Raw genomic sequence first — 25,977 nt, forward strand, 5'->3', positions numbered from 1 at the left:
CTGTGGTGAGGCCACATCTGACTAATGACTGCTGAGGCTACAGAAGAGGACCAGTAAAGCTGCTTAGTCATGACACTGTTCTAACGCAACACTGACGTGATCATTCGTACATTGTCTTGTACACCACGGTTGCAAAGCTGGCTCACTCACCCAGAGGCTGGTGTGTACTGAAGCAGAAGTTACCATGTTGACTCAGGAGTGACTGCGCACTTGGAAAGATTGTCCTGTGATGTATTATTTACATGCTTGATCCCTTTTGTTGTGAGGTTGTATTTCAAGGATAAAACTGGTGATATTCTACTTATTTGCTGATGTAGTGGACGGATGGCAATGTCAATCGGGCAGTCCACCACTTTGGCCTAGACTGAAATGTTCTTGATTGATTATGATTCACAAAAAAGAGCATTGACTCCTCCTCCTCTTTTAAACTGTTTTCCCCATTGCACAAGTGCAGTGACACACCCATCCTGGCTCATACTGTAAACCACTGTCTTATCGTTTATCTCCCAAACATCAACTTTTATTGTTTCAACCTGTTTTGACACTGCAGGCATTTTCCTAAGTATTTTTTGGAATCTTGTATTTCCTTGTCTCTGAAAAGGGTTTCATAAGCTCCAATAATTGAAGGGTAAATCCTCCGGACTTTGGTGATCCTCTGAATTTTCCTCGATGATGAAATGAGGCAACATGAGGTTGACTTTTGTAATCTCAGCTGTAAAAGTCTCAACAAATGATGGATTGCAATGAAATTCAGTACAGGCCTCAATGAAGTTTTCTTGATGTTAGCTTGTTAGCAGTCAGCTCAAAGCACCACTGTCATTTCATTTCAACTGTATGTGACCAAAACAGCAACGGAAACTAAATCTGGAGGATGTTATTGTAGTTGAGTCGGTACAGACGACTCTCACTCCGAGGTCAAGGGACTGAATCCCAGAGGAAATATATTATCACTGTTATCGCTGATATTATTTCCACACATTATTTTCAGTTTCTTTACAGTTTTCTGTTGCTGTTTGGTTTGATTTAAGGAACTAAAATACACGGTTAAGTTTAGAAAAACATGGGTTTGGTCTCCCACGTGGATATTTTTCTGGTCTTTTTCCCCCTTAGTTGCAAAGCTATGACATTACAAAATGTGACTGGTTAGTTTCAGCGATGGTCCTGGAACAACATTAACTATGATGTTCTAGGAACAACACCAACATGGCGGTGTCAGATCATGCCACAGAGCCACTAGCATGGATGTAGACTCTTAGTCTTCCTCCACTGTGTTAGCTGTCTCTCATTGCTTCCAACACTCGCAGCCTGTCACTCGTTCTCAGTCTCCAGCCAATTCCTCCCAGGATTTAAATACTCAGAAATGCTTGCAAATATGGACTGACATTTTAAAAAAAGGCTAAATCATTTCCCAAAACAAATTGACGCTCTAGGTTTTCAGCAAAACAACTTAAACTAGAGCAAATTGTGTTTTTCTGGGGGAACTATTTTCACCGAGATGGTTCAGCCTTCATGCTTTTGACTTTTAAAAAAATGTGTCCGCGGTCATTGTAATCAAGGAACATGTAATCATGTGTAACGATGTATCTCAGTGATGTCTTTTTAATAGTGTCAGGGCAACAATGGCTTTGTAGACAAATGGATGTGGCTCCAACGTGAAACATGTGAGCAACACCATGAAAGCTTTTTTCTTCTTGTTTTCTCCAGGGGCTGGCTGTGGAGGATGGTTGATGACCTCCACGAACACCGCCACTGTTGTCAACGCTTCTCTGAGAGTAACAGCAACCCCCTCCTCTCCTGATAATGCACTGTCTGTTCGCACAACTAAGACGAATAACTACTGCCATGAGTGCATATCCTGTTTATGGCCATGTTCTGTTTCACAAGTTGATAAAAGGATCTTTTCAATTTATTTAAAGGTTTTTTCAAAATCATATACAATGAAGAAAACTGTAAAACATCTCTACAAAAATGATTTACTGACACATGTAAGTTCTTTGAAGTAGACACAAGAAACCCTGTCTTTTGATTGAAAAAAAAGGCACAGTCGGGCCTCTGGCACGACAGCAGACCAGAGTACAAAGAAACAGTGGAGCCACATTTTATTATGGGGTTTTTCTCTGTACTGGTCCACACCCCTGCCAGGATAATGGCCTGGTCCTTTACTGCTGCCCTGACTGTGAATGCAAACATTGAGTTTTTCTCCTTTTAGGCACAAAAACTTTCTAAAGTGAGAACAAAACCTCAACATGTAACTCTTTTGAATCGAGGCTTTTCTTTTTGTGTCGTGTTTTCACAGTACAGCACAACAATTACTTACATTTGACCGTTATCTCTGTAAAATCAGTTGCAGTTCAATATACAATATTTTCTTTCTTCCAAGTGAATGGTTGTACAGGTTCCTGCTCCGTCGGCTCATTCATTCAAGATCAAACACATTCTGAACACTTTCCTGAGAATATCCCCTCACAAGCGATACAGTAGTTTGTGTTACATGGTTCATTGATGGCCGGTACTCTATTGGATTGTTTCTTTTCATGAAAGGAGGTTTCCCATTATTTTGCTCAGGCAGCTCATGAAACAATAGACAATGAAGAGAAGAGAGTCAGGAGGCAAAGAATGCAGCTGATTGTATCCTTATCAGCCGCCATTTCAGTCTGCAAACTGAATTAACCACATTGTGCGCCTCTTGAATCCCCTTTTTCATGAGTCTGTTCTAACAAAACAGCACATTATTAAAATGTAAAGTTATGCCTTGAATAATGTAAACTACATACAGCAAATACTGCAATACTTAATAGCACAAGGAGGCAATGTTAGTGTTTTATTTCAGTTTATAACATAAATAATGTACAAAATAGTAATACTATAGTGGCATGAGCTATTTACAATCGTTAAAGTAATGTGGCATTAAAAAAATAAAGTAAAAAAAAGTGCTTTTCATCTTCAGGATTTAAATTATGTTACGTATACATTTGATTATCTGTCATTTTAAGTGCATTGACATTAAAGTGAGTTCTCTTTTTTTGTCCCCATCGCCTCAGAGAGGCACAGCTGCAGTTTGTTGACACGTCCCTCTTGGCTCACCGAAGCTGTTTATCAGATAGGAGTGGTTCTACCTGCAAAGCTGGTGTTGATGAGAAATGAAGAGGGAAAATGTTTAGGTTGAGCTTCACTCACACAGCGGAGCCAAAAAAAAAGGGCATCATTCATGCTTTTTTGTATTTGCATGTATCTGTTCCATGCTTCCACTTAAAAACTCTGAAAGTAAACATTTCTTAAATATAGCTTTTAGAGGTATTTTGGTTGTTTTCTGGCAATTACTTTACTTGGTAAGAGTAAATAGGTACCTCAGTCAGGCAGGAAATCTAAAGATTTTGGAACTGTAATAACTCCGGCTTCAGGTCTTCTCTGGTGTCATACGAGCTATAGTGTCATCAAATAAGGAATTTGTGTCAGATTTGTTTCAGTTATGTTAATCGTATGTTATAATTTGATTAGTTCACCAAATGGTGTTTTTAATGCATATTTGATTAGCATTCTGCAATGTTAGTGTTAGTCACTGCCACTTTGAGAGAATAATGAGTTTTGTAAAGTAAGCTTTAACCTTGGTTTAATGCAGTATGTGAAGGTTTCATATGATTATATTGTTAATAAGAGACTCATGTTTAAGGAAAGTTGCCCTGAGCTATTAAGTTTATTAAAATTAAGATTAATATCAAAGGAGACATATTATGCTCATTTTCAGGTCCATCATTTTATTTTGGGTTACTACTAGAAAAGGTTTACATCCTTTAATGCTCAAAAAACACATCAGTTTACTCATACTGTCTTTCCCCTCTGTTACTCTGTTGTGCTCCTGTCTCTTTAAAACTCGAATACCTCCTGATCTCCTCTGATTAGTCAGCTTACACACGCCTGACCCCGCACCGCTCACTATGTGTCCGGTCGGCTCTGCTGCGTTTTCAGCTTCTAGTTAGCTTCACTTCTACCGTGAATATCGGCAAAAATTGCGCAAATATGCTACATGGTGACGTAGTGTGATGTCACAAAGTCACAGAATAAAGGCGGGGCTACTGACAAGCAATTCAGGCACTACAGGAGTCATGTTCTCTGTGGGAGAGCAGAGCTCCCGTTGGCATGGACTTAACTTTCAAGAGCTTTTCCATACACAAGAACCTCTATAATACACTGAAGGAAAGGTAAAAAAAAATGAAAAAGCATAATAGGTCTCCTTTAAGTGGTTCAGTCTCACGCTCTGATTTTTTTCTTTTTGTCAAATTTAGCCCACAGGAATGTCTAAGAAAATGGTTGTCACCTTAGTCAAAAAATATGTCCCTGTTTCTGCATTGTTTTGAGTTTGTTAATTCCTCTAACGTGATTATCAAAGGCATCATGATTCATTCCAGCCTGAGGGAAAAACATTTCCTGATGCTGATTTCTATGTAACTGCCTGTTTTATTAAGAGATTTCCTGTTGACTTCTCTCGTTCCTCAGAGCGAGTCCGAAAACAAACACACATCTAGATTTCCTTAAACAGCTCACGCACTAAAAACAAGGGAAGAATCTGAACCTGCTGCAGAGTTAGTTACTTAGAAGTTACTGCATATCATTTGCTGCATGCTGTATTTGTTTACAGAAATATGTGCTATAAATTGACCTGTGCATTACAATTAAAGGCAGAAAGTGAAAAAAACAACAAGCAACAGAAAGGATAAAAGGCATCATCAAATATGATTCATGCATTGAAGAGTTAAGAGAAAAACACCGGGTCTCACCCTTTTCTCCTCAGAAGAAACTTGTGTATACACACAACAAATATACAAACAACTGTTAAAAAAAAATAAAAGAAAGAAGAAAAAAGAGAGATTTATTGTTTTTGTATTCAAACTGCAGAATTCTGTAAAAATGTGAAGTCAAAAGAGAAAAGTTGTACATTACCTCCTAAAACGCATACAACACTGACTATAACAGGTATATATGCTGGAAGACACAAGCAAAGTTAAATGCAGAACATAAATAATCATCCATGTTAACATCCTGATAAGACTGGGGCTCAATAACTCACCACTATCCCTGCTAGTATCTACAGGCTCATCGCGCTCGCCTGCAAGTATAAAACAGTATTATCAGTATTTAAACTGCCATGGTCAACAGGACTGACTACATCGTCAGAAAATCCAAGAAGGGCTGTTACAAACTCATTTACTGATTTAATATTGAGTATTGTCAAATTATTTTGCTGGTATATGATTTTATATGTATCATCTCAGTGTTTCCATGTCGGATCAGTGAAGGGAAGAACATCAACATATTAACTTGGACGGGGACGGAGGGAGGGAGACATGTCTGAGGATATTAAATGCCAGTTCTCTTCAGTCAGTAAATTAAAACCATTATTGTTTGTTATGCAAACAATTAAAATTACAAGGCAAACATGGTAGTCATAAATTATAGTGTTAAACGAGCAGTCTGACAGTTTGGGAAATGTGCTTATTGACTTTCTGGCGAAGAGTTAAATGAGAAGATTGACACCAGACTGTGTGATATGTGTTGGTTAAATATGCATCCATTAGCATTAATAACATGTTGTATCTCCTTTGTTTAAAGGTATACTATGCAGGATTTTCGTTAAAAAAAAAGCGTTAAGACTCACACAAAAGTAATCCCTCTCAATCATCACTTATGACCCAGTAGAAGTCTGTGGTGGTGTCTGTATCTGCGTAGACCCTGCCCTCCGCCTGTTATATCTTATTTCCATAGTATTTTCTGTATTCAGGACATTTCTGGGTGTCAACCTTTGGGAGGTGGTGTGTAGCACCCAGCTACATATCTCAATGACGTAAACTCAATAAAAAAAAGTTTTCAGCCTCTCTCCTCTGCTCTTTGTCTGTTTTGGATGTTTAAGAGCTTCAGTCTATGTCTGTTTGACCGAGGGTAGGGCTGAGCTACACACACACAGACCTGCAGAGCACAGGTGAATCCTGCACTTTGGCTGCATTCACACAAAATCTGAAGGGTTGTGTGGAGGCGTGGACATGTTTATCTGATTCACTGTTCTCGCCAACTCTCTACATTCACTCTCTAGCTTGGTCACTACTCTCGCACCTGTTGAATTGGGGAGGAGGGGCCGACTCTGAATAGAACGGAAACAGACAAATCCTGCATAGTATGCCTTTATTTCATGCAAAATTCAGTTATGGGGTCTCTGATGGTTGCCTGGCACATTACTCCCCATAAAACAGAAAGTTTTACACTCTTGGCCAGACAGCCAATAAGCTTTTTTCCCAAAATTAGTAAACTTTGTTAGTCCCAGTATGTGTCTAAAAAGGCAAAATAACAAAAAATCCCATTCAGTGAGCTTTGAGCACATGAGCTCTAGCTGGACCCTCTGGTGGTTTAATTTCAGTTTTCCACACTGATGATAACTTTTATTCTCCTTGTAAATGGTTTTGTGTATCCATGTGTAGCGCAGGAGTCATTATATTTTATACTGTTGTGCTATTCTCCAAAACAGCCCATTACCTTCCCATTAGGGGCAATTTTCAAAGTATTACCTCTAGTTTTTTGACTTACAGATCCATTTCACTTGCCTTAAAAGAAAATTCAGGCCTGACATTACTATATTTCACTTGTGTTTCTTCCCTCCACTGAAACAACCAGGTAATTTAACTGAAATAACAAATCACAAACTAAATACAAACAAATCACACAAAGTTTAGAAGTCTTAAAAGTACACTATATTCAAACTGGAGTCCTCTAAAGGATTGCTTGGGAAGCAATCCGCTCATCGGAGGCACAGTTTAATTTAAAAATCCACTGCACAGAATTTAGCTCATTAAATTTAAGCTTGTAATCACGAAACTTCCAAAGGTAAAGATGATTCAAGCTGGACTGCTTTTTCATTAAATTGTTCAATACCTTGAAATGATGTTGTTGACGTGTCACTGGCTGTAGTAGCTTTATCCTCAGCTGGCAAAGTGTGTCTACCACCTTCAAACAGAATGACCACAATGATTTCTAATTCTTCTCAAGTTTAGGCAGGATAAAAAGTAGTTTGTGAAGCTGAGAATCCATTCCCGAAAATGCATGCAGCATGCACATAATCCATTCATGCTACCAAGTGCCGTGCCTAAAAGATTTCCAGTTTAATTACATGCTGATCGTCTTGTTTGGAGACATTTTTCTGTACCTCGTAGTGAAGGTGGGACAGCTGATGTTGTACTGGTTGTGGTAGCTTTAACTCTGTGAGTTGTGGATGGGGCAGGTGATTCTGTAGTCGTGGATGCTTCTGTGAGACGGAAAATTATCATTGTTCTCAAAAATACTGAATTCTTGCAGTGAGGGTTATTATCTTTAAATTCTTCAGTGTGAAAATATTTGAATGATTTCTGTATGTAAAAGATTTCTATACCTTGTGCTGGAGTTGCAGGTGTAGCTGTCGTGACAATTTCTGTTGTAATTTCATATTCTGTTGTGACACCTATGAATAAAAACACTATTGAGTTTATCTGCCGTTAAAATAAATATCGTTCATCAGTCGTTTATGTGGAGGAGCATGCGTACAGATTTAATTTTAGATGCAGAATAAGTAAGGCTTTAAAATAAGGGTACACATCATATGCTTAATGCTTAACTAAGGCATCCTTAATGAAGATTTAATGCATGAATTCATGTAGGATATATCAAGAATTTCAGTATCTCACCATTAACAAATGATCAATTCACTAAACTTTTATGTGATTAGTTCACGCTTCATCTGTTTACGGGGCATTATGTAAGAATTTTTGTTAAAAAATTGACAAAAAATATGAACAGAATGAAAAGAAATAACAACTTTGATGTTATGACGTTTTTTGTATCGTTGCAGAGATATCTACTAAAGCTAGCATGCTAACCAGCTAGCCTCCAAAGCTAAACACTAAGACTCTCCCGCTGCTCTGAGCTCCCAGTCCAGAAAGCTAGCTGCACGGCTAACTGAGCTAACTACCTAAGGACAGTTACAGTTAGCGGCAGTTAGCGGTTACTCTGGTGATATGCTGCCCCCTATTGGTTTGGAGTGTGAACTCAACAGGTGGCCAATTCTTACATATTGCACCTTTAAGGAATGTTAAATCACAGTTATTTCATATGTGGCTTGACATTCAATTAAGCTAGCTGGGTTTCAGTTGCATAAGAGTTTATTATTGTGACTTTATTTTGCTTGATATGGTAAAAAAAAGATCAGTTAGGATAATTTTGGCAACTGCTATATGACTCATGATTAGCAGGAATGATGAAAAATCCCTGACATCTGGAGAACAGAGTAAGACCAGGGCGTCTGGATATTGTACTTGGCCATGTTCAGATTTCAATAATATTTAGATTAACTGTGCAGCCCTAGTTTTGTTTTATTTTGATTCTTTAAAAAAAAACAGCTTAATATTTTCACGAGAACAGGTCCTGTTGTGCCTCCAAAGAGCAAATACATGGTTCTGAAATAAAGTTTTATGTAACTGGAGTCAAGCTCATTTGGTCGCATATCAATACATGTATGAAGTAACAGCGATTAACATTCCTCAACTGATGATCTATTAAATGTGAACTAATCATGTAAATCATAGTGACCTGATTATTTGTTAATGGTCAACAGGAATTCATTTATTCATGCATTAAGTCATCATGAGTCATGCATTAGTTCAGCATTTTTGTATATGATTTGTACCCTGATTATAAAGTGATGCCTATGATGTTCAACCTTTGCCTCGTTGAAAACTGTACTCAACGTAGTGTTTGCAGAGTTTTGACCAATGACCATGTTTTTTAATGAGAGGATGCTCTTAAGTCAATATACGCTAAAGCTGTTAATGAGAATATGAGTGTGGCAGTTAGTAAACAAACAGCTTGGTGTGAGCACAGACATGAGTGGTGATTAAAAAATGCTGTTAACTGAATACTGCTTCATGAGGAGTGTGTAGAGATGGACTGCAGTGATGATGTTCAAACTTGCCAGCAGTGTGCTTAAAGCCGAGTGTCCTCAGTGACACCATAGCAACCACCTAGTATGTGCTCTTTAACTGAATGCAGTATGCTACAGATAAGTACTTCATTTGGTTGCCTGACAGCGCACCCAAATGAAGTTGCTTCTGAGCATGCGGGACTGGTTAGACGTAACGAGACCGCGTCTGTGGTTTTGCATGTTTTAACCCATTAACTGCAAACCATGCACAAAATGACATGCCGACACTCGACTGCAGAACAGCGGTTTTCTGACTGATTTATTACATTCCAGGCAGCCGCTGTATGAAATTGATTTCACAACAGCATACCATGAAAATCAACTTGCAGGGCTTTTAAACTTAAAAGACATGTGAGCTTCCCACCCTGAGCCTGACGTCAGAGAAAAATGGCTCCTGTGTGAATAAGGTCTATTCCAGCAGCTGGAAATCTATCTTCAAATTTACTCATTTACTTCTACTTGTGTAGTGCAGTGAAAGTGCCCTCTTGAATGCCCCTTTTGTAGACAAATCATGATAAAGTGCCTTCAAGGGTGCCCTTCAGGTAGACAAAACGTGATAACATGTCGTAGGGTGCCCTTCCAGTGGAGAAAACATCTCTTTACTATAAACATACCCTGACTTTGGTGCCACCCCCCATGTGCCCCCTTTTTATTTGTTCGCCCCTGCCCCACACATCCTAAGTCCCCCACTGAATTGACTGCATTGTTTGACAATCGTCTGCAGTAATCGAGAGTGTTACAAGGGTTCAAACATGCAGAACCACCTGTGCGGCCTTCAAATAACTTAAACAGTGCTTGATATTCATGAAGCTTTGTCTGCCGCAGCCTGCCGCTGACTCATCGGTGTAAGGAAGAACAAGTCAAACATCATGGATGGAGTGCGCTTACTTTTGCATTGAGGAGGCTCAGAATCGTATTCACCACTTTCGCTGCACACAATTGTATCTTTCCCAACGGGGACGTATCCTTCATCACAGGTATATTGAATGATTGCTCCATATGTTGGGTAGTCGTCCGAAACCCATGAGTTTTTGCCATTGGTCACTTCACCAGGTGCATCACATTCTACAACTGAGGAATCAAACGGACAAACAAACGGGTGGTTTCACACATTCTTATCACGAAACGATAACAGAGAAGGGAGAAACAGTGCAGGAAAACAGAGGAAGACGAACTGCTTCTCAAGGACAGAACAAACACAACCGCCGCTGCATAAACAGCTCGTGTAAGAGATGAGAAACAGAAGCTGACTTTTGAAACTAGCCTCTGTTTTTAGGAACGTACCAAACATTAGACATAAGAAATACAAAGTAAGAGACACATACTTTCACACTTTGCTCTTCCGGTCCACCCACTCGCAAGGCACAGTTTGTAGCTGCTCCCACTAACCTGGTACCTGTCGACAGAGGCAGGACTGTTTATTTAAGGAGGAATAGATACTGTTAGAGCCATGATTGTGTAATGTAACGAGGAGGTATTTTCAACACTGAAACTAAATTCTGACGAGAGGTTATTCTAGAAGTATGTATCAACAGCTCTCTCAATGTGAAAAGCCAGGTTTCTAATCAGTGAAACTATGACGTAACACTTTCTGGCCGCGGCTGTATTTGTCTTTCAAGATCATTTTGTTATCCTTAACAGACGTTTTCCATTAGCGAGCCACCTTAACATCGGTGTTCTAGGTGTATCTGCCAGCAGCACCGTCTGGTAGACTAATGACTATGACTACAGTGACATCATGATCTACTGAAGGCTCCCTGTGTGTGTTGTCTTTGGATTTGCTTCATGTCGACACTTGCTTCTCTAAAATTTACTAATGAACTAGTTATTCTCAGGTGTAATTCAAGCAGATAGCAATTACATGGACAGATTTCCTACCGTTAACATTTGGACTCACCCTCTATCACAAGTTATTTTTATTGTATCACCAAACAGGGTACTTTGACTGGTATCAAAGCCCATATTCGGCAGCATTTTAGGGGGACCACAGTCCTTCTCTGTGACATAAAAACAAACAAGAGAATATTCATGCTGGACCTTTATGCCGGGACATTAACCCTGAAACGACAGAATAATAATGTTTAATTAAAGTGTCAGTAGAGTTATAATGAAAGTATCCACGACTCACTTATGCATATGAGATCTGGTTCAGTCCATTTCTCATCCATGCAGGTTGTGACCCCAGAGCCACTTTCTATAACATATCCATTAGCGCACTCGAAAGTCACATCAGAACCTTCTGGAAAGTGATTCATTAGAAGTGCTGCGTTGGATAAGACGGTGTTTTCCTGTCCCTGAGGTTTAGGACACTCAGCTGGAGAGAAAAAGGAGAAATCATTCAGCTTTAGTAAAAAGAAAAAAAAAACGGAAAACATGAAAGCCTGTAATGTCGTGAAGTAGGAAAGACATGAAGCTGATATATAGTGTAGAGATGATACAATGCATGTGAGAAAACGCCTTACCCATTTATAAAGCCTTTATGATTTTGTAATTAGTAGCGTTATTACTGGTTTTTAAATCATTTACTATTATTACTAACACCACCACTACTTCTACTACTACTACTACTACTAATAATAATAATAATATACTTTTATTTGTAAAGCACCTTTTAAAGCATAGTTACCAAGTGCTTTACAGTACAAATAAAAGAAAATCCAACAAAATGACAATAAATAAGTAAGCAAATAATAAGTATTCATATAAATAATTAATATTAATATTAATATATAATAATAATCAAAGAGGATACAAAAAGACACAATAAAACGACAGCAGGTCATTCCTAACAACCGACTGGTTTTCAGTCTAGATCTCGGAAAAGTAATAATCAAATTCTTAAAATCTATTCTGAAATGTGCAGATAGCCGATGTAATGAAGCTGGTATCGGGGTTATACAGTATGTACTCTTTTTGGGAGGACTCTGGCAGCGTCATTTCGAACTTTCAGAGTGTGGAAAGGTTGTGTTTGCTTAAGCATGAGTAGAGTGAGTTACAGTTATCTAAACCCGATGTGATGAATGCATGAATGACAGTTTCCAGGTTCTTTGGAGACAGAAAGGACCGGATCTTAAAACAAGACTGTCAAAGCTCGTCTCTCTGTCCCTCCCCTCCAGCCACATTCCCCGTTCCCAGTACTCCTTTATTTCCATCTTACGTTCACCCACCAGATGCCCTCCAACTTTCACTCCCTTTCCTTATCAGCTGACCTTCCCTGCCCACCTGTCCCCACTCCCCCCGTTTTCATTCACCCATTGTCAGTTCATCCAACTTGCTTTGTCGGTTTCTTCTCTCTGACCTTGTACGTTAATCTCTTCATAAATCACTGAAGTCACTGAAGCCTCCTCTGTCTGCGTCCCACCTCTGTGACGACTAAAGCTTTATGGTTACACACCATCACTGGGTGTTTCTAATTGGTTATAGTTTGGTTATAAATGTTGGTAATCCATTAACAGTACTCCTGGATGCCTCAGTTTCTAATAAGTCACAATTCAGCAGTCATAACTGTTAGTAAGTCATTAATAAAGAGCAGTTAATCCATTAAGTCTAACACTGTTAATGGTCTTTGGTCCAAGTAAGTGGTTCAACCAGTCAAGAGGTTTTCCATAACATTTAAAATACTTTTTAAATATCTATAGTGCATTTTTTAGAAAAAAATAATAAAGTCTAGTCCCACTTATAAAACTTATGAGAAAGTGTGTCAAAAAAAAAAAAGCCTCCTCCGGCTTTCTCTTCTAAAGAGAAGTAGGTGGTGTGTCTGTGGTGGAGCAGACAACTTTGTGCACAGTCCACAGTTGATATTGGCATCTCCGCACTTAAAGGAATCATGCTGTCTCTGAGGAAATCACAGCAATATTTCTACAACACGCAGAGGAGTGAACCGTACGGTCGAGGATTTATGTCTTGTCTTGGCAGTTAATCTGACAGAAATACTTCAGGAGTATTCCCACACAGGGAAATGTGAGGGTACTCCGAGCTGAATTTACAGTCCGCTCTATTCAGCACATCTGTGCAATGTGTTTGTTCATCACTGAGGTTCTAGTTAAAGGTGGTGTCGAGCTGGACTACATTATATTGAGAGCTGTTTCTAATTTGTAGTCCTTTTTCTATTCATAAACACGAGGCGGGTAGCATATTAGAAACACCTGTAGTGCAGTAAGAGTGCGGTACAACACCAGATTTAACTATTACCTCAGTGCTCTAACATATTAACACTTCAATGACAGTGTAAACAAAGAAACTGAACATTATAGGCATCATAAAAGTAAACACAAAGTAAAAGCACAAGTGTTCTTAATGAAGTGGACACTCAGTTCCTTTGTTTTACACACTTTCACATAGAAAAATGTGTTTTTTTTAATGTTTATTTTGTATAAAATGATCTTATTCCTACTTTCTAATTAAAAAAAAAAAAAAAAAGTTATAAAATCATTAATGTTCAGTCTGAATTGTAAAGAAGCTCATTTACAGTGACTTTTCTGAGGAGCTGACAGCCTGGTTATTTCTCGCTGCTGCTCTCATGTGACTTGGTGCGTTGATAAATATTATCTCATTAACCAGTCTGTGAGCGTGAGTGTGTGAGGATGGTGCGTTATTACTGACCTGCTGCCTTCAGGACAAAGAGGTACATTAACAGCAGAGGTCTGACCCGTAGCCGTCCACAGGTGTCCAGTAAAACTTCCATGTCGAGACAAAAGATCCAGAAGATGTTTCTCCTTCAGCCCTTCAGACTTCTCCAGAGAGGCGATGAACACACGCGACTCGCTCCGCTGCCGGTGAACAGTGACCCTGCCCCTGAACGCACCACTACTATCAGCGTTGTGGATCAAGTTTACTTCAATAATCAGGAAGTGAGAAAATACCGCCTTCATAATAAAAGCACAGGGTTTTTTCTACCCAAAGAGCACACGTTGATATTTAAAGTGCGTGTAAAGCAGCAAAAAAAATGTGTTATGAGTTTGTCACACCACAGTTACATGTATCATTGACCACTGAGCCAAATTTGAAAGATTAAAAAAGTTGCTAAGTATATAAAATTAGGTCTCAAAATCATGGAAAAACAAGCACTTCTCTCTGCTGTGAAACGCTGGGGGCGTGTCAGTTAGAGGCGCTGGAACCACGCCCACCGCGGGAGGGGAGCCCTCTGTGTACTGCACAAGGACGTAGCCTAGCAACAATGGAAGCTAGTGCTAGCAGCATCGTCTGAAGGACCCAGCACTACCTGTTTGAGCCATCAGAGCCAGAAACTGACTCTGAGTCAGACACTGATAGTGCTCAGCCTCGTTCCTCACAGCCTCCATCAGAATGGTAATTTATTTCCCAGTAATTAAAACCCCAGTCTACATATAATTCCTTGTCATAGCTATATTGGTGAACATAAAATATTACCTGTGGATTATCATTGTGCTGTCAGATGGACTCGCTCAGGGAATCAGGCCAAATCATGTCATGATTAAATGCAATAACATTTGCTAACATTACATGGGCACGATGTAAAATCACTTCAGGATTTGCACCTTCAGCAAAATGCATTTAATTAAACGAATACAATATTTATAACATAAGCACACACTTACACTGGCGGGCACGTAATGCCGGTGGCGGAGATGAGAGCACCTGCTGTCAGCGGGACAGAGAGGATCGGTGGCGGGCACATCCTCTCCGTCCGCCGACAGCGGCTGCTACCATCACGGCCACCGGCATTACGTGCCCGCCACCGACAGCAGGTGCCCGCCACCGACAGCAGGTGCTCTCTCTCCGGTGGCCGTGATGGTAGCAGCCGCTGTCGGCGGACGGAGTGGCTCGGTGGCGGCACGTAATGCCGGTGGCCGTGCTGTAACTATCGGGGGTAAAGTGGACACTGCAGAGACGGGTGTTGGTGGTGATTTTGAACTCTCCACAGTAGCTCCTCTTGACAACATCGATCCACCATTTCCTTACGTTGTCTCGGTAGGAGACTTAAATAGGCTAACTGAGCCGTTCCCCTGGCCTGCACACTGTGGCATCCAGGAAAGATGCATGAGCTACGTGGAGGAGACATGGCTGGTTAGCTAGCTGCAAACTATCATAAGCGATGCTATCCGAGACTCGAGAGCTAGCGGAAAACCACCGAAGCTAATGCACTGAACGTACTTATACCGCTTCCGCAGCAGGGCGGGGTTTATGCTAACGCGGCTATGATTTCTGACCCGCCCATTAAATCCTGAACACAGAAATGTTGAAATACAGTTTGGCAGCCTAGCTCCATAACTAAATTATAAATGGCTGAATGGCTTTTTACATGTTTTAAGGAAATACATTTATAACCTATTTAATGTGTTTAGAAGAAAATGGCTGAATTTGCTTTACACGGACTTTAAACATAATCAAAATACTGATATAGATATTTCAAATATCAGCACATATTACTGGTACTAATATCACTAGTGTCTGGCCTGCATCTACTCGTATATTACATTCTTGTAGCCTATATTATGTACATGTAGACTGTCTAAAATTAAAAGCCTCAAAGACTTTTTTCGTCATTTTAATTTCTTGTCTAACTCTTTGTGATTCACGAGTCCTATCGTATATATATTATATTTATTTTTCTACTTTTCACAAGTTGTTAAACCATCACAGTACATATCTTTAAGTGCATTTCCTGTGTACATCCCCTTCTTACCTGTCCAACACTGGTTCTAACCTGCCTACATTGCAGTTTATTCATTTTATCACTATTTACACCAGCCACAGGCACCACTAAAATATTACACATTGTATTTAAAGTCAGAAATGTGTTTTCCTTCTTGTTCCTACAGTTAAATATTTGAGCTTCGCTGTGTAGAATGATGCATGTGCGGAGGTTGACTCTAGAAGGCTGATTTTACATTCATTAATTAAAGTGTTCGTTTTTACTGCACTCATTTAAAATCTGATTTATAAGAGGCAGGCCAGTCTGGAAGCCAATCCGGCCCAATCAAATCAAATCAATGTTGTTTACATAGCTCAAAATCACAATCACATTGCCTCAGTGGGCTTTACAATGTGTACAGTGAACGACATCCTCTGTCCTTAGACCCTCGAGTCGAGTGAGGAAGAACTTGCCGTATTGGGAAAAAAATAAACCCTTTAACAGGGTAAAAAACTGATGGAAGAAACCTCAGGAAGAGCCACAGAGGAGGGATACAGAACAAAACGACAAAAATCACAGTTCCCAAGTTTAATTGACAGAATGCCTCAAACAAGTCATTTATATAAAATATTATATTATATAAAATATATTAAATATTCAGCATACACAAGTGTGATGTGGAAACTTGAAGCCTGAGACTGAGAATGGACCTGAAAGTGAAGTAGTGGACATCTTATGTGAAACAGCTAAACTTGTGAAATGAAAAATATTTGCATTTTTTATGAATATATTCCAGAATTTTTAATGCGGGAGAAAGAGTAAGTACCATTGTACTTTTACTTCCCCTGCAAAAACTATGTCTGACACACATTAGATCATTTGTATATAAGTCTAAAAACATGTGGAAGGGATCTTTAATTTAATTCTATTTTATCTCTATATTTTAACTTCTGTTCTGTTCCGTTTAATGTTTTAAATTTCATTATCTCAATTTCTCATTTTACCCTAATTTTGTTTAACACATTTTTTTATTAGCCTGGAGAAGATAATTTCATTTCCATTCTTTATAACAAAGCATCTTATTTTGAAAGGCTGGAAAGGAAGTTTCCCTTTTACAGCTGTTTTTCTTGTCAGAAGCGTCAGTTGCACAGCAGGCACTGCAGACAAAGGTTTCAGGGTGAACATGTCAAAGACAAGTAGACAAAATCGATGACTTCCTGAGAACTTCACTAAAAGAGGTGAGTGTTATTTTAATGAGCAGTGAATAAACACAAACTCCCAGTCTGTCAACCAGTTAGACCAGCTCAGTAGTTCCAGCTCAGCGGTGGAGATGTCTCCGCAAGTGTTGCCACAGAGAAGTGGAAACATATAATGGGTGTGCCCTGGAAAAAAAGGGGGGAATCCCTCTGTGGTTCCTCTTAAAGTAGGAGTCCTTATTTCTCTCTTGTGTCATGACTCACCCACAAGTTTGTAGAGTCTCACCAAGACAACACGGTCAATCTCAGAATAATCACATTTCAATATCTGCCTCGGTAAATGCTGACGGTTTACACTACGCTGCAGAGCCTGAGTCACTTTGTTGGGGTTTGTGTTATTGTCATGGATACATTCCACCGCTGAGGGCTGAGCCTCATTGCCTCACTCACAGTCTGGGGTAAATTCCAAGGAGTTCACTCTACAGCCACGGACGTTTGTTGACAGGGGCCGTCTCCCTCCACTCCACCCAGAGTTGCCTCAGAAACCCACACAGAAACCTGGCAACAAAGGAACTAATAAAGCTAAGTAAGCCATATCTGAACTCTTGTGTGAACAAGTGAGGAAACAACCAGGATACGGGATGATGCACATGACATCACTAGAAAGTGAGAGAAAGTTCAAGACGTCACTGGAAAGTACTCAACCTGATGTAGAGCCAATAAAATCTCTGCTTTTGGTACACGTCATGTCCTTTTAAGGCAAAAAAAAAAACCTGCATTGGCTGGTAACTAACGCCAGTTCTCGTGTTCAAAGCCTCCAAAGAGCTGAGGCATAGCTGCGGTGTCTTATCTCTCCAAACACCCTGTCCGAGTGAACATTAAGACACCTCCCTTCTCAACAAGCAGAGGAATGCATCTGCTTCCCTTCAAGTGTGATAATAGAGCAAAGAGGTTGCCACCCAAACATTAATATCTGTCCAATGCTGCATAGTTCACCTGCCTTTCTCATGCTCACTCATTCCAGGAATGGGCTGGGCAGGATTATTTCACTCCACACGCACTGCATATCCTCACACATATATCTCTGTCTCTAGATGATGCTGTACACACTTCATGTCCTTCATGAGTCAAAAGTGCTCATGTTTTTCTCCAGATGTTTCTTTTTTCACGAGATAAAGCTCAAGTGGTGCTTGTTCTGTTCAGTGCATACTTATGATAACGATCTCCGAAGTAAACAACTTAAAAACCCAAATCCTGACCCAGACAACAATTACATCTAATCCTCGAAAAATGTGCGCCCCTTTTTCCAGCCGTGTACACTCAACACTCCACTGTGTATTGGTGACATCTACCGGTGCTAAAGGTGAACTGCATAAAACACATTTAAAGGCTGTGACTGAAGACCATGATGTAATAATAATAATAATAAATAGGTGATGTTTTCTTCCAGTGGCAAACACGATTCAATGCAGGAGTTTATTCATGATGATGATTCATACGGGATTGTTTTTCACAAGAGTAACTTGATTAATTTGACAAACTGACATTATTAGAGTGTAAAAAAAGTAAAGTGTAGTTGTGCATCATTTCAAGACACAGTGAAAATATGTTTTGAACCAAAAGTAAACCAAAAGTAATGTTAAAATATTACTTTGGTATAAGTGAAAGTCACCCATATGAATAGTACTTGAGCAAAAGTCTTAAAAGTATTTGATATTAAATGTACTTATGTATCAAAAGTACAAGTAAATCTAATTTAAACATATATTTACATGTATGTATATATTGTTTACCAATGATCGTTTGATTAGTTCGATTATCAGATCTAATATTCAGCATTTTTTAAAAATACCATTATCAGTGTTTTTTTTAAAGATCTGATTGCTGTTAGATAAATAAATTAAAAATGGCCTGATTGGGTTTCTGATGCAGCAAGAAACTAAAGTTACCAAATAACAATAATAAGTAAAAAGTACAATATATTAGGTACAAAGTAGCAGAAAATATAAATACTCAAGTAAAATACAAGTACCTCAATATTATACTTAAGACCAGTACTTGAGTAAATGTACTTGAATAAAGTTTTGTGTAACTAGAATCTGGCTGCATATCAGTTCATATATGAAGTAACTGAATTAACACTCCTCAACTGATGATTCTTAAAAATTGTACTTGAGTACAATACTTAAGTAAATGTACTTGGCTTTGTATGTGTGTTGGGTGGTGAACCAGCATCAGGCGAAGACACAGAAGTTACTTATGCATATACATTTTTTTCCACATTACAGAAATCTAACCTATAGACATCAGCAGCTTCTTCTTACCTTCGTAGTTTATAGCTGCACTAACCAGACCAAAGAAAATGATCTTTTATATAAAATTTGAACCACTGCTGATCTTCAGATATAAAAGGGCAACAGAAACAAACTTTTTATTTCCGTTAAACCATGTCAGATTCCCTGAAAATAAGATAAAATGATAGTAAAAAGGAAAGTCAAAGACAAAAGGTCTGCGCAGAACATTTACCTCTGCTATCAAATTGTCTGTACAAATCCAGTTCCACACATCATTACATGCTCGTACCTGAAATAGAACATTACAAATGTCACATTACAGCCATTCTCAAGCAATTTAGTCAATTATTTCACCACATGCAATTACCACTCGTTCTATAGTCATTAAGGCGGCTCTTCTACGGCGAGATCGAGGTCTGAACGACCGAGCGGGCCTCGTCCACACCGGGGTCAAAGTCGATAACATAATGGAGCTGCAGAGAGTCTTCGCAGTCATTAACAGATAAATTGTAGTTCACATCAATAGAAGCATGAAAAAAAAAAAAACTGTCCTGTGCTTAACCGCCCTGCTGGAGCTGGTCAGTGATGAGCTGTAGGTGCCATCAGCCATCTCAGGTGTGAAGCACTGCAGAGGATCATCACACATGCAAAGTAAAACTGAATCTTTCTCGTATTCCTAGACAGTAATTCTGCAAATCTTCATAATTTCAAAGTAAACATGCATCAGCCATGATTTCTAGAAGCTCCCTGCAGATAATCCAACTCTGATTTACAAATGAGGGTGACTGCCAAGAGCAAACACACACTGTAGAGCTTACTGGCAAACTGCTTTTAATGAATGTTTTGCAGACACCTGGTCGAGTCATTTCAAATTCAGTGTGTGCGATTCATCCACGTGTTGCAGCTCAGTGTAAAGTATACAGTAGGGTACTTAACCAGATTCATAGCTTATATAATCCTTATATCTCTCATGCAGCTGGAATTTCATTGAGGATTTAAGAAAACCTCTGAAGAAATTTCATTTGCGTTTCGAAATACGGCCCCGTGATTCATGCCTTCTTAGAAATACCTAATGGACACAACGCGTACGTGGTGTAAGATGCCTCCGAGCTTTTTCTTGTAATTGAAAAAGCACCTACTCTGAGCAGTCGAGCTCTCTCCGAGCTCGGCCGAGGAAAGCAGTCGGCTACCATGACAACTGGAAATCTGCCATAGTAACAGCGGCTTCTGCTGCTTTGTCATACGAGAAGGAGTGTCGTTGGACTATATGTGAAGGAAACGAATCTAAATGTGACACCTAGATGATTAATCTGTCAATCCTGACTGTGCTGGCAGTACAATGACATATAGTTCAGAGCATAAATATTATAATTATATATGCGTATAATGTTATAAATAAAGTCCAGACGGTGTTTTCAGTAAAACTTTATTTTTCAGTGCATGAACGGAACACCATGTCAAGGTCATAGTCTATCCTTTTCAATCCATTTTTAAATATTTTCTCTTTTTTTTTACATAAAAAAATAATGGAGCAATTTGAATATACCTCTATTTTTTTTTTTTTCAGATCCCCCAGAAAGAGCACTCAGCAAGTATTTATAAAGGTGCTGTACAATGTACAAACATTTACATCTACTGTTCCTACAGAATGTAGAAGATACCACGAGGATTGTTTTTCTAATGAAGCGATGCAAGGCCACAGTATGATACAGAGATGACGTACAAAACGGTCAAAGTAAAAGCATAAAGGGGAACAACAGTGCGGGGGGGACACACAATAAAAAGGGCATTATATGATTCACCAGACTGAACTGCCTGTACCTGACACTCAGGGTTGGATTTACTCGTTCAACCAACCAAACTATTGCACAAAAACCTACAACTGATTGGCTCAGAGCACACCGTCTAGCAATGTGTAACCTGAAATCTCCCTTATACAATCACAAGCTCTTATCACAGTCACTCGCGGACCTGAACCACCATTTGACTTTGTCAGTGATATTGACTTTTATCACACGTTTGCTACTATACTGCATTCCCTGAGCTCATCTGAGTATGTCTTAATCTCTTAAATTCGCAGCTATGTTGAGTATATTTCATTTTCTGATTTTTTTTTTTTTTTTTTTACAGCAGAAGCTTCAAAAAATGTCGTAAAGTAACAGTGACATTAGACTTTCTCTCATTTCATACCCACCAGCTTAACCACTCTTGAAGGTGGCGTCTCTTTGTACCTGTCTTACATCAGCAGCACACTCGATAACTCACAAAATCACTCTCTCCAAGCTCCATGATCCTTCAAAGCTACCCTGGCACATAATCACACAGCAGGATCGACAAATACGTATACTTAAAACCCTCTTTTTTCTTTTTTTTTTTTTCAAATAGGCAAAGGTAAAACCATCAGGGGCATGACTCAGAACTTGCACAGTATTATATAAATTGCCCTTTTGGCCTTAAACAGTGAACCTTTTAGAAAAAAATGAAACATCTTTTTATAAAATAAGGATAATAATATCATAAAATGGCGATGCATTGGTAGCAAGTCAAACATCACGAATTAAATACAACTCATGGTCATTCTGTTATGCTACAAGGGCAGATGCAGTGCAATGGAGTTCGATAGATATTTAAAAGTTAGAATCTGCAAAACATGACACATTCAAATATATATATTATATAATATTTCACAATGAGACACGTTTTGAGCGATTGCAAACGTTTGGTACGGCGGTTTGCGCGCTCCCTATACATTTCATGAACTACAAGAAAAAGATCCATGGTAATTCCTACCACTGAAGTACGCTGGAAGGATGGTGAGAGCTCAGATAACATGGGACGAGATCTTCGAAGTCTATATCAAAATGTGGAATGGCTTGGTACAGCTACATATACACGTAATCATCTATTATCTCAATAAATTACACACAGGTTGGTTATCATACACATGGTAAACAAATTCTCAAACCACAAGTTTCTGGTCTTTTTGATGATACTGTTCGTATGAAGGAGAGTCACGTCTAGAAGCATAGAACAGTCTGGAGTCCCCGGTAAAGTGAACGCTTGCTGGATTGTATTAGAAATCTGCCTGGTGTCGAGAATGAGGAGTATAAACGATAAAACGGGATCATCCTCGGTGATGTGCAGAACGCGTGCAGTAAAACAAACAGAAGGACCGACTGGCATGCAGTTGAGCAAACTTCGAAGAAAAAAGACAGAGTCAAACTATCCCACAATGAGACCGAGAGCTAAATTAAACCCTAGATGACAGTCACATGTGGTGTATACTACAGGCGAGAGGCGAGGGGCCTATCTCCTTTTCTTTGCATATGGGTCATTGCATTGTAATGAGTGAAGCGCTGTTGGTAGTCGTTGTCCCTCGGGAGGCTCCCAGGATTGGCACATATTCACATTTCGAAAATGTCTCGTCTGGCGAGGCCCCCGAGCATGCCGCACATGCTTGAGTCCCACATCGACGACGCCGAAGCAGCGGACAAGGCAGAGGGGGAGCTGCTACATGCCACATGTGATGACACAGGACTCCCGATAAAAAGACCTCGTCGAAAGACAAATCTGTAAATAAAAGTGGCACTGTGTTGCACTTCTCCGTTTTTTATGGAAGAACTCAGAAAAAACAATCCACTGAGGGTTACGGATAAATATTCCATGGCACAGCTCGAGTCTATCACAAAGGGTCACGAAGGACCTCTGCCTCGGAGAGGATTTTGGCTGAGCTGGGCACTTTCCAAGGGCCAGGGCTAAGAGGTCCCTTTGGGCTCTGCTGGGTCCCTGGAATACTGTGTATAGAGGCCACAATGTCTTCCCTACTACTGACTTCTTTGGAGTTAGAAAGTGTGTCTTCTCTTCCTTTCGCCTCTCTCGGTGAAACTACAGAACCTTTTCTACTCCACATATCTTTGAACGACAGCAGCGATTCTCTTTTGCCGAGAGTCTCTTTATTTGTATTCCTGTCCTCTGCGGGTTTCCCATTGGTATTTCTCTGCCTCGAGTCTTTACCCGGAGCTTTCTCGCTCTCCCTGACTGTGTGAAGAGATGATCTCTGGGGGCGAGACCGTCCCGCCGCCCTTCTCTTAAAACTTTCCTGCTCCTGGCCAGGCCCGGTCCGCACTATCCTCCCTTCCATCTCCCTTCCTTGTGAGTATCGTCTGATCTCGAGAGTCCCCCCTTTGCCATTTTTCTTTTCATGATCCAAGCTCTCTCTGCTGGGAGAGTCTTTTAATCTCTGAGGGGCTTGTTGATGCCCTGTGCGCTGCGGGGTTGAAGCCACTTGCTGTCCAGCTTGAGGAGACTTCCTGGGGCTCGTGGACCTTGTTTTCGCCTGCGTCTGAGATGTCCTGTTCCTGCTCAGTGTCACTTCCTGTGCCTGACTCTCGGTCCTTTTGGGAGTGTGATGTTGCTCTTTGGCTTTAGAAAATGTCTCCCCTGTTATCTTTGGGCTGCTTAGCTCTCTTGAGTCTTTCGTGGGCCTGGTCCTCTTGTAGAATTTCATAGGCTCAGGGGAGGCAGGAGAGAGCCTTGCTACCTCCTTGTCTGCCCACTCACCGCTCTCCTCCACTGAGCTTAAACCCCTGCTGCTGTTGCTGCTGCTGCTGGGCTTGCGGCCCGGTGGGGATAAGGTGCTCCAGCTGCGGGAATGTTTCAGTTTGCTGGAGAAGGGAGAGGAAACGAAGATGGAAGCCCCAGGGGGATATGGAGAGGACAGGGGTGATGTGTCGGAGAGAAACACCTCTCCGGAATAGCTTGTGGGTGAAATGAGTTTTTGATCACGTTGACCTGTAAGAGAAGCACACATTTTACATGAAGGCACACACAAATTTGATTATTTCCACACAAAATACGGAAATTTAGAGAGAAAAGGGTAGAAAAATATTTTATTGTGAGGAGTTTAACAGGGAGGATATGTGAGAAAGAGAAGAGTTACCAAGGTAAAAGAGAAGAGGCCACTAAAAGCAGTGAAGATGTTAGTGTTGGTGCTCAGTGTAGTAGCACACAGTAGAGGAAGCTGTACTACCTGCATCAGAGGCGAGAGAAAAGAGCCCAAAGGAAGAAGATGGTTAGAGGTTAAATGAATAAATAAAGAAAGTACATTGAAATCAATACGGGGCACTGCTCCAAAATAGGCTTTATCAATTAACAAATAGGTGGACTCATTATCTTTGGCTAGACATTGGGTGGATTTATGGTTGTATTTAACTACACAGTGTCCCCTCTGTGTACACCAGTAAACAGATTTAGAAAATAAATGTAATCCAGTTGGAAACTAAAGTTTCTTTGTAACATTTATCAAACATTAAATACTCCAAACTAAATGACGCTGCAACATTTAAAGAAACAGTTTGACCTTTTGTGAAACAGGCTTAGCAGAAAAGGTGGTTGAGAAGATTGATACCACTCTTACATCTCTGCTCTAAATATGACGATACAGCCAGGAGGTGGTTAGCTTAGCTTAGCATTAAGGAAGGAAAGAGAGGGAAAGAGCTAGCCTCTGTCCAAAGCTAAGAAAACCTGACTACCAGCCCCTGTTTAAGTCAAAAATAAGTTGTGGGCGTCTATTACAGTACAGGAGCTATGAGCCAGACTTTTTCTTGCGCTTGCAGTGACGTCTTGGATAGATATCCAACCAGGCTCCAGGAAGTTGTTGCTCCTCGCCAGGAAATTTGTTTGGCAAGTAACCACTGCACCTTGTCCTTTTTACTCTTAGTTTTTTGCACGGAGTAAAAAAAGACGTTGTAACATGTTAAACTATGCAGGTGCCTACTGCTTTCACTCTTTATGCTAAACTAAGCTAATCTACGAGTTTCACGGGGAGCTCACCGGGGGAACGATTATGGGTGATACTTCCGGGGCCCGTCGGAATTAGCAATTATCATAAAAACTGACGGACCGGTGGCACTTTCAAGGCTTTAGAAGTGTTAGCGATAGCATTAGTAAGAATTGCACGATAAAGTCGCTAACCTAGATCCTTGCACCAGTCGCTCTAAGAATGATTAGATTAGCGTCCTGTTATCATGGAAAAAATTCGGAATAAGTGGCAGAACAAGCCGGGAGTCGGGCAAAGTGTCGTGGAGGCTAGGAATAAGAGGCTGTTGGCTGTAGTTTCATATTTAATAAGATGTAAGAGTGATATTTATCTTTTTATTTATCTTTTAATATGTCATTTATTCAGCTAAATACCTCAGTTGCTGACTATACAATCCTTCTTAATGTACCAATAAAGGATACCAGTTTAGCAATAACTTTCCGGGCACAAAGGCAATTTAAATAAACTAAAGCTCTCGAGGAAAACTTAAATTGGTCTCTGTACTGTACATCGAAACTATACTGTGTGAATACAGTACTTACTGCCGTCTTGAGCCAGGCCCGCCCCAGGTCTCAGCAGCAGTACCACTTTGTTTCCTCCAGCCTGGATCAGCTCAATAGCCCGTGTATGAGAAATGCCGCGCGCCGCCTCGCCGTTAATCTCCACTATCTCATCTCCAACCTGTCAGCAAAACACAAAAATGCAATTACTAAACAGAAACACACCTTTCGAAGCTTAGCATACTCTGCCGCACGCTCTCCATGCATACACACTTTCGATCAAACATACAGACGCGGTATGCTGGTACACAAACTCGCATAATAATCAAGGAATCTAAATTTCATGCCACACAGACGGGCGTCTTGTAATACCCTGGAGGTACCATCTATTATTGGAGATGACAAAATAACTCAGGATAAAGCGTGTAAACACGTCAGTCTGTTAGGATCTAATCAGTGTTGACATTCTTTTCCACCCTTGGATAGGCAAAGTCATGCCCAGAGACCACAGTCTGGCAAGTTTAAGATTGATTCCCGCTCGGAGCTTTTATTCTGTTCCCT

General features: G+C 40.1%; 2 protein-coding genes across 7 annotated transcripts in view; both read right to left on the reverse strand.

The window, feature by feature from the left end:
• Positions 1-2,791: 2,791 nt before the first annotated feature.
• Positions 2,792-13,758, reverse strand: LOC311255286 (complement decay-accelerating factor). Of its 4 annotated transcripts, none has more exons than XM_084349627.1 (13): positions 13,598-13,758; positions 11,124-11,309; positions 10,893-10,992; positions 10,321-10,391; positions 9,884-10,066; positions 7,412-7,480; positions 7,190-7,288; positions 6,919-6,990; positions 5,066-5,104; positions 4,939-4,980; positions 4,776-4,827; positions 3,348-3,423; positions 2,792-3,124 (listed from the first exon to the last, which is right to left on the reverse strand). In XM_084349627.1, exons 1-12 carry the CDS (start codon positions 13,677-13,679, stop codon positions 3,366-3,368), a joined length of 1,053 nt encoding a protein of 350 aa, XP_084205753.1. In that variant the 5' UTR covers positions 13,680-13,758; the 3' UTR covers positions 2,792-3,124; positions 3,348-3,365. The 4 variants fall into 4 exon arrangements, with proteins under 4 accessions (XP_084205753.1, XP_084205754.1, XP_084205755.1 ...); XM_084349628.1 differs by having other exon boundaries at positions 2,792-3,130; XM_084349629.1 differs by lacking the exon at positions 3,348-3,423.
• A 6,749-nt stretch (positions 13,759-20,507) lies between these two features.
• The window catches only part of magi3b (membrane associated guanylate kinase, WW and PDZ domain containing 3b), a 148,414-nt gene continuing 142,944 nt past the window's right edge, over positions 20,508-25,977 (reverse strand). For 2 of the 3 annotated variants that reach the window (XM_084346527.1, XM_084346526.1), the window contains 2 exons: positions 25,459-25,597; positions 20,508-23,889 (listed from right to left, as the gene is read on the reverse strand). In XM_084346527.1, coding sequence (XP_084202653.1) covers positions 22,781-23,889; positions 25,459-25,597 — 1,248 coding nt within the window. In that variant the 3' untranslated portion in view covers positions 20,508-22,780. Of the gene's footprint in view, positions 23,890-24,037; positions 24,128-25,458; positions 25,598-25,977 lie in introns of all 3 variants that reach the window. The other variant, XM_084346528.1, reaches the window with a different exon arrangement.

The sequence above is a fragment of the Pagrus pagrus genome, assembly GCF_965226575.1.
Source record: "Pagrus pagrus genome assembly, chromosome: 3".
Taxonomy (NCBI): Eukaryota; Metazoa; Chordata; class Actinopteri; order Spariformes; family Sparidae; genus Pagrus; species Pagrus pagrus.

Excerpts from the sequence above, each read along its gene's own strand:
- LOC311255286 (XM_084349627.1), bottom strand. The coding sequence starts at position 13,679 with ATGGAAGTTTTACTGGACACCTGTGGACGGCTACGGGTCAGACCTCTG. Across the intron at positions 11,310-13,597 it reads CTTTGTCCTGAAGGCAGCAG|CTGAGTGTCCTAAACCTCAG; the intron begins GTCAGTAATAAC and ends TTTTCTCTCCAG. Across the intron at positions 5,105-6,918 it reads GTCAACAACATCATTTCAAG|GCGAGCGCGATGAGCCTGTA; the intron begins GTATTGAACAAT and ends TTATACTTGCAG.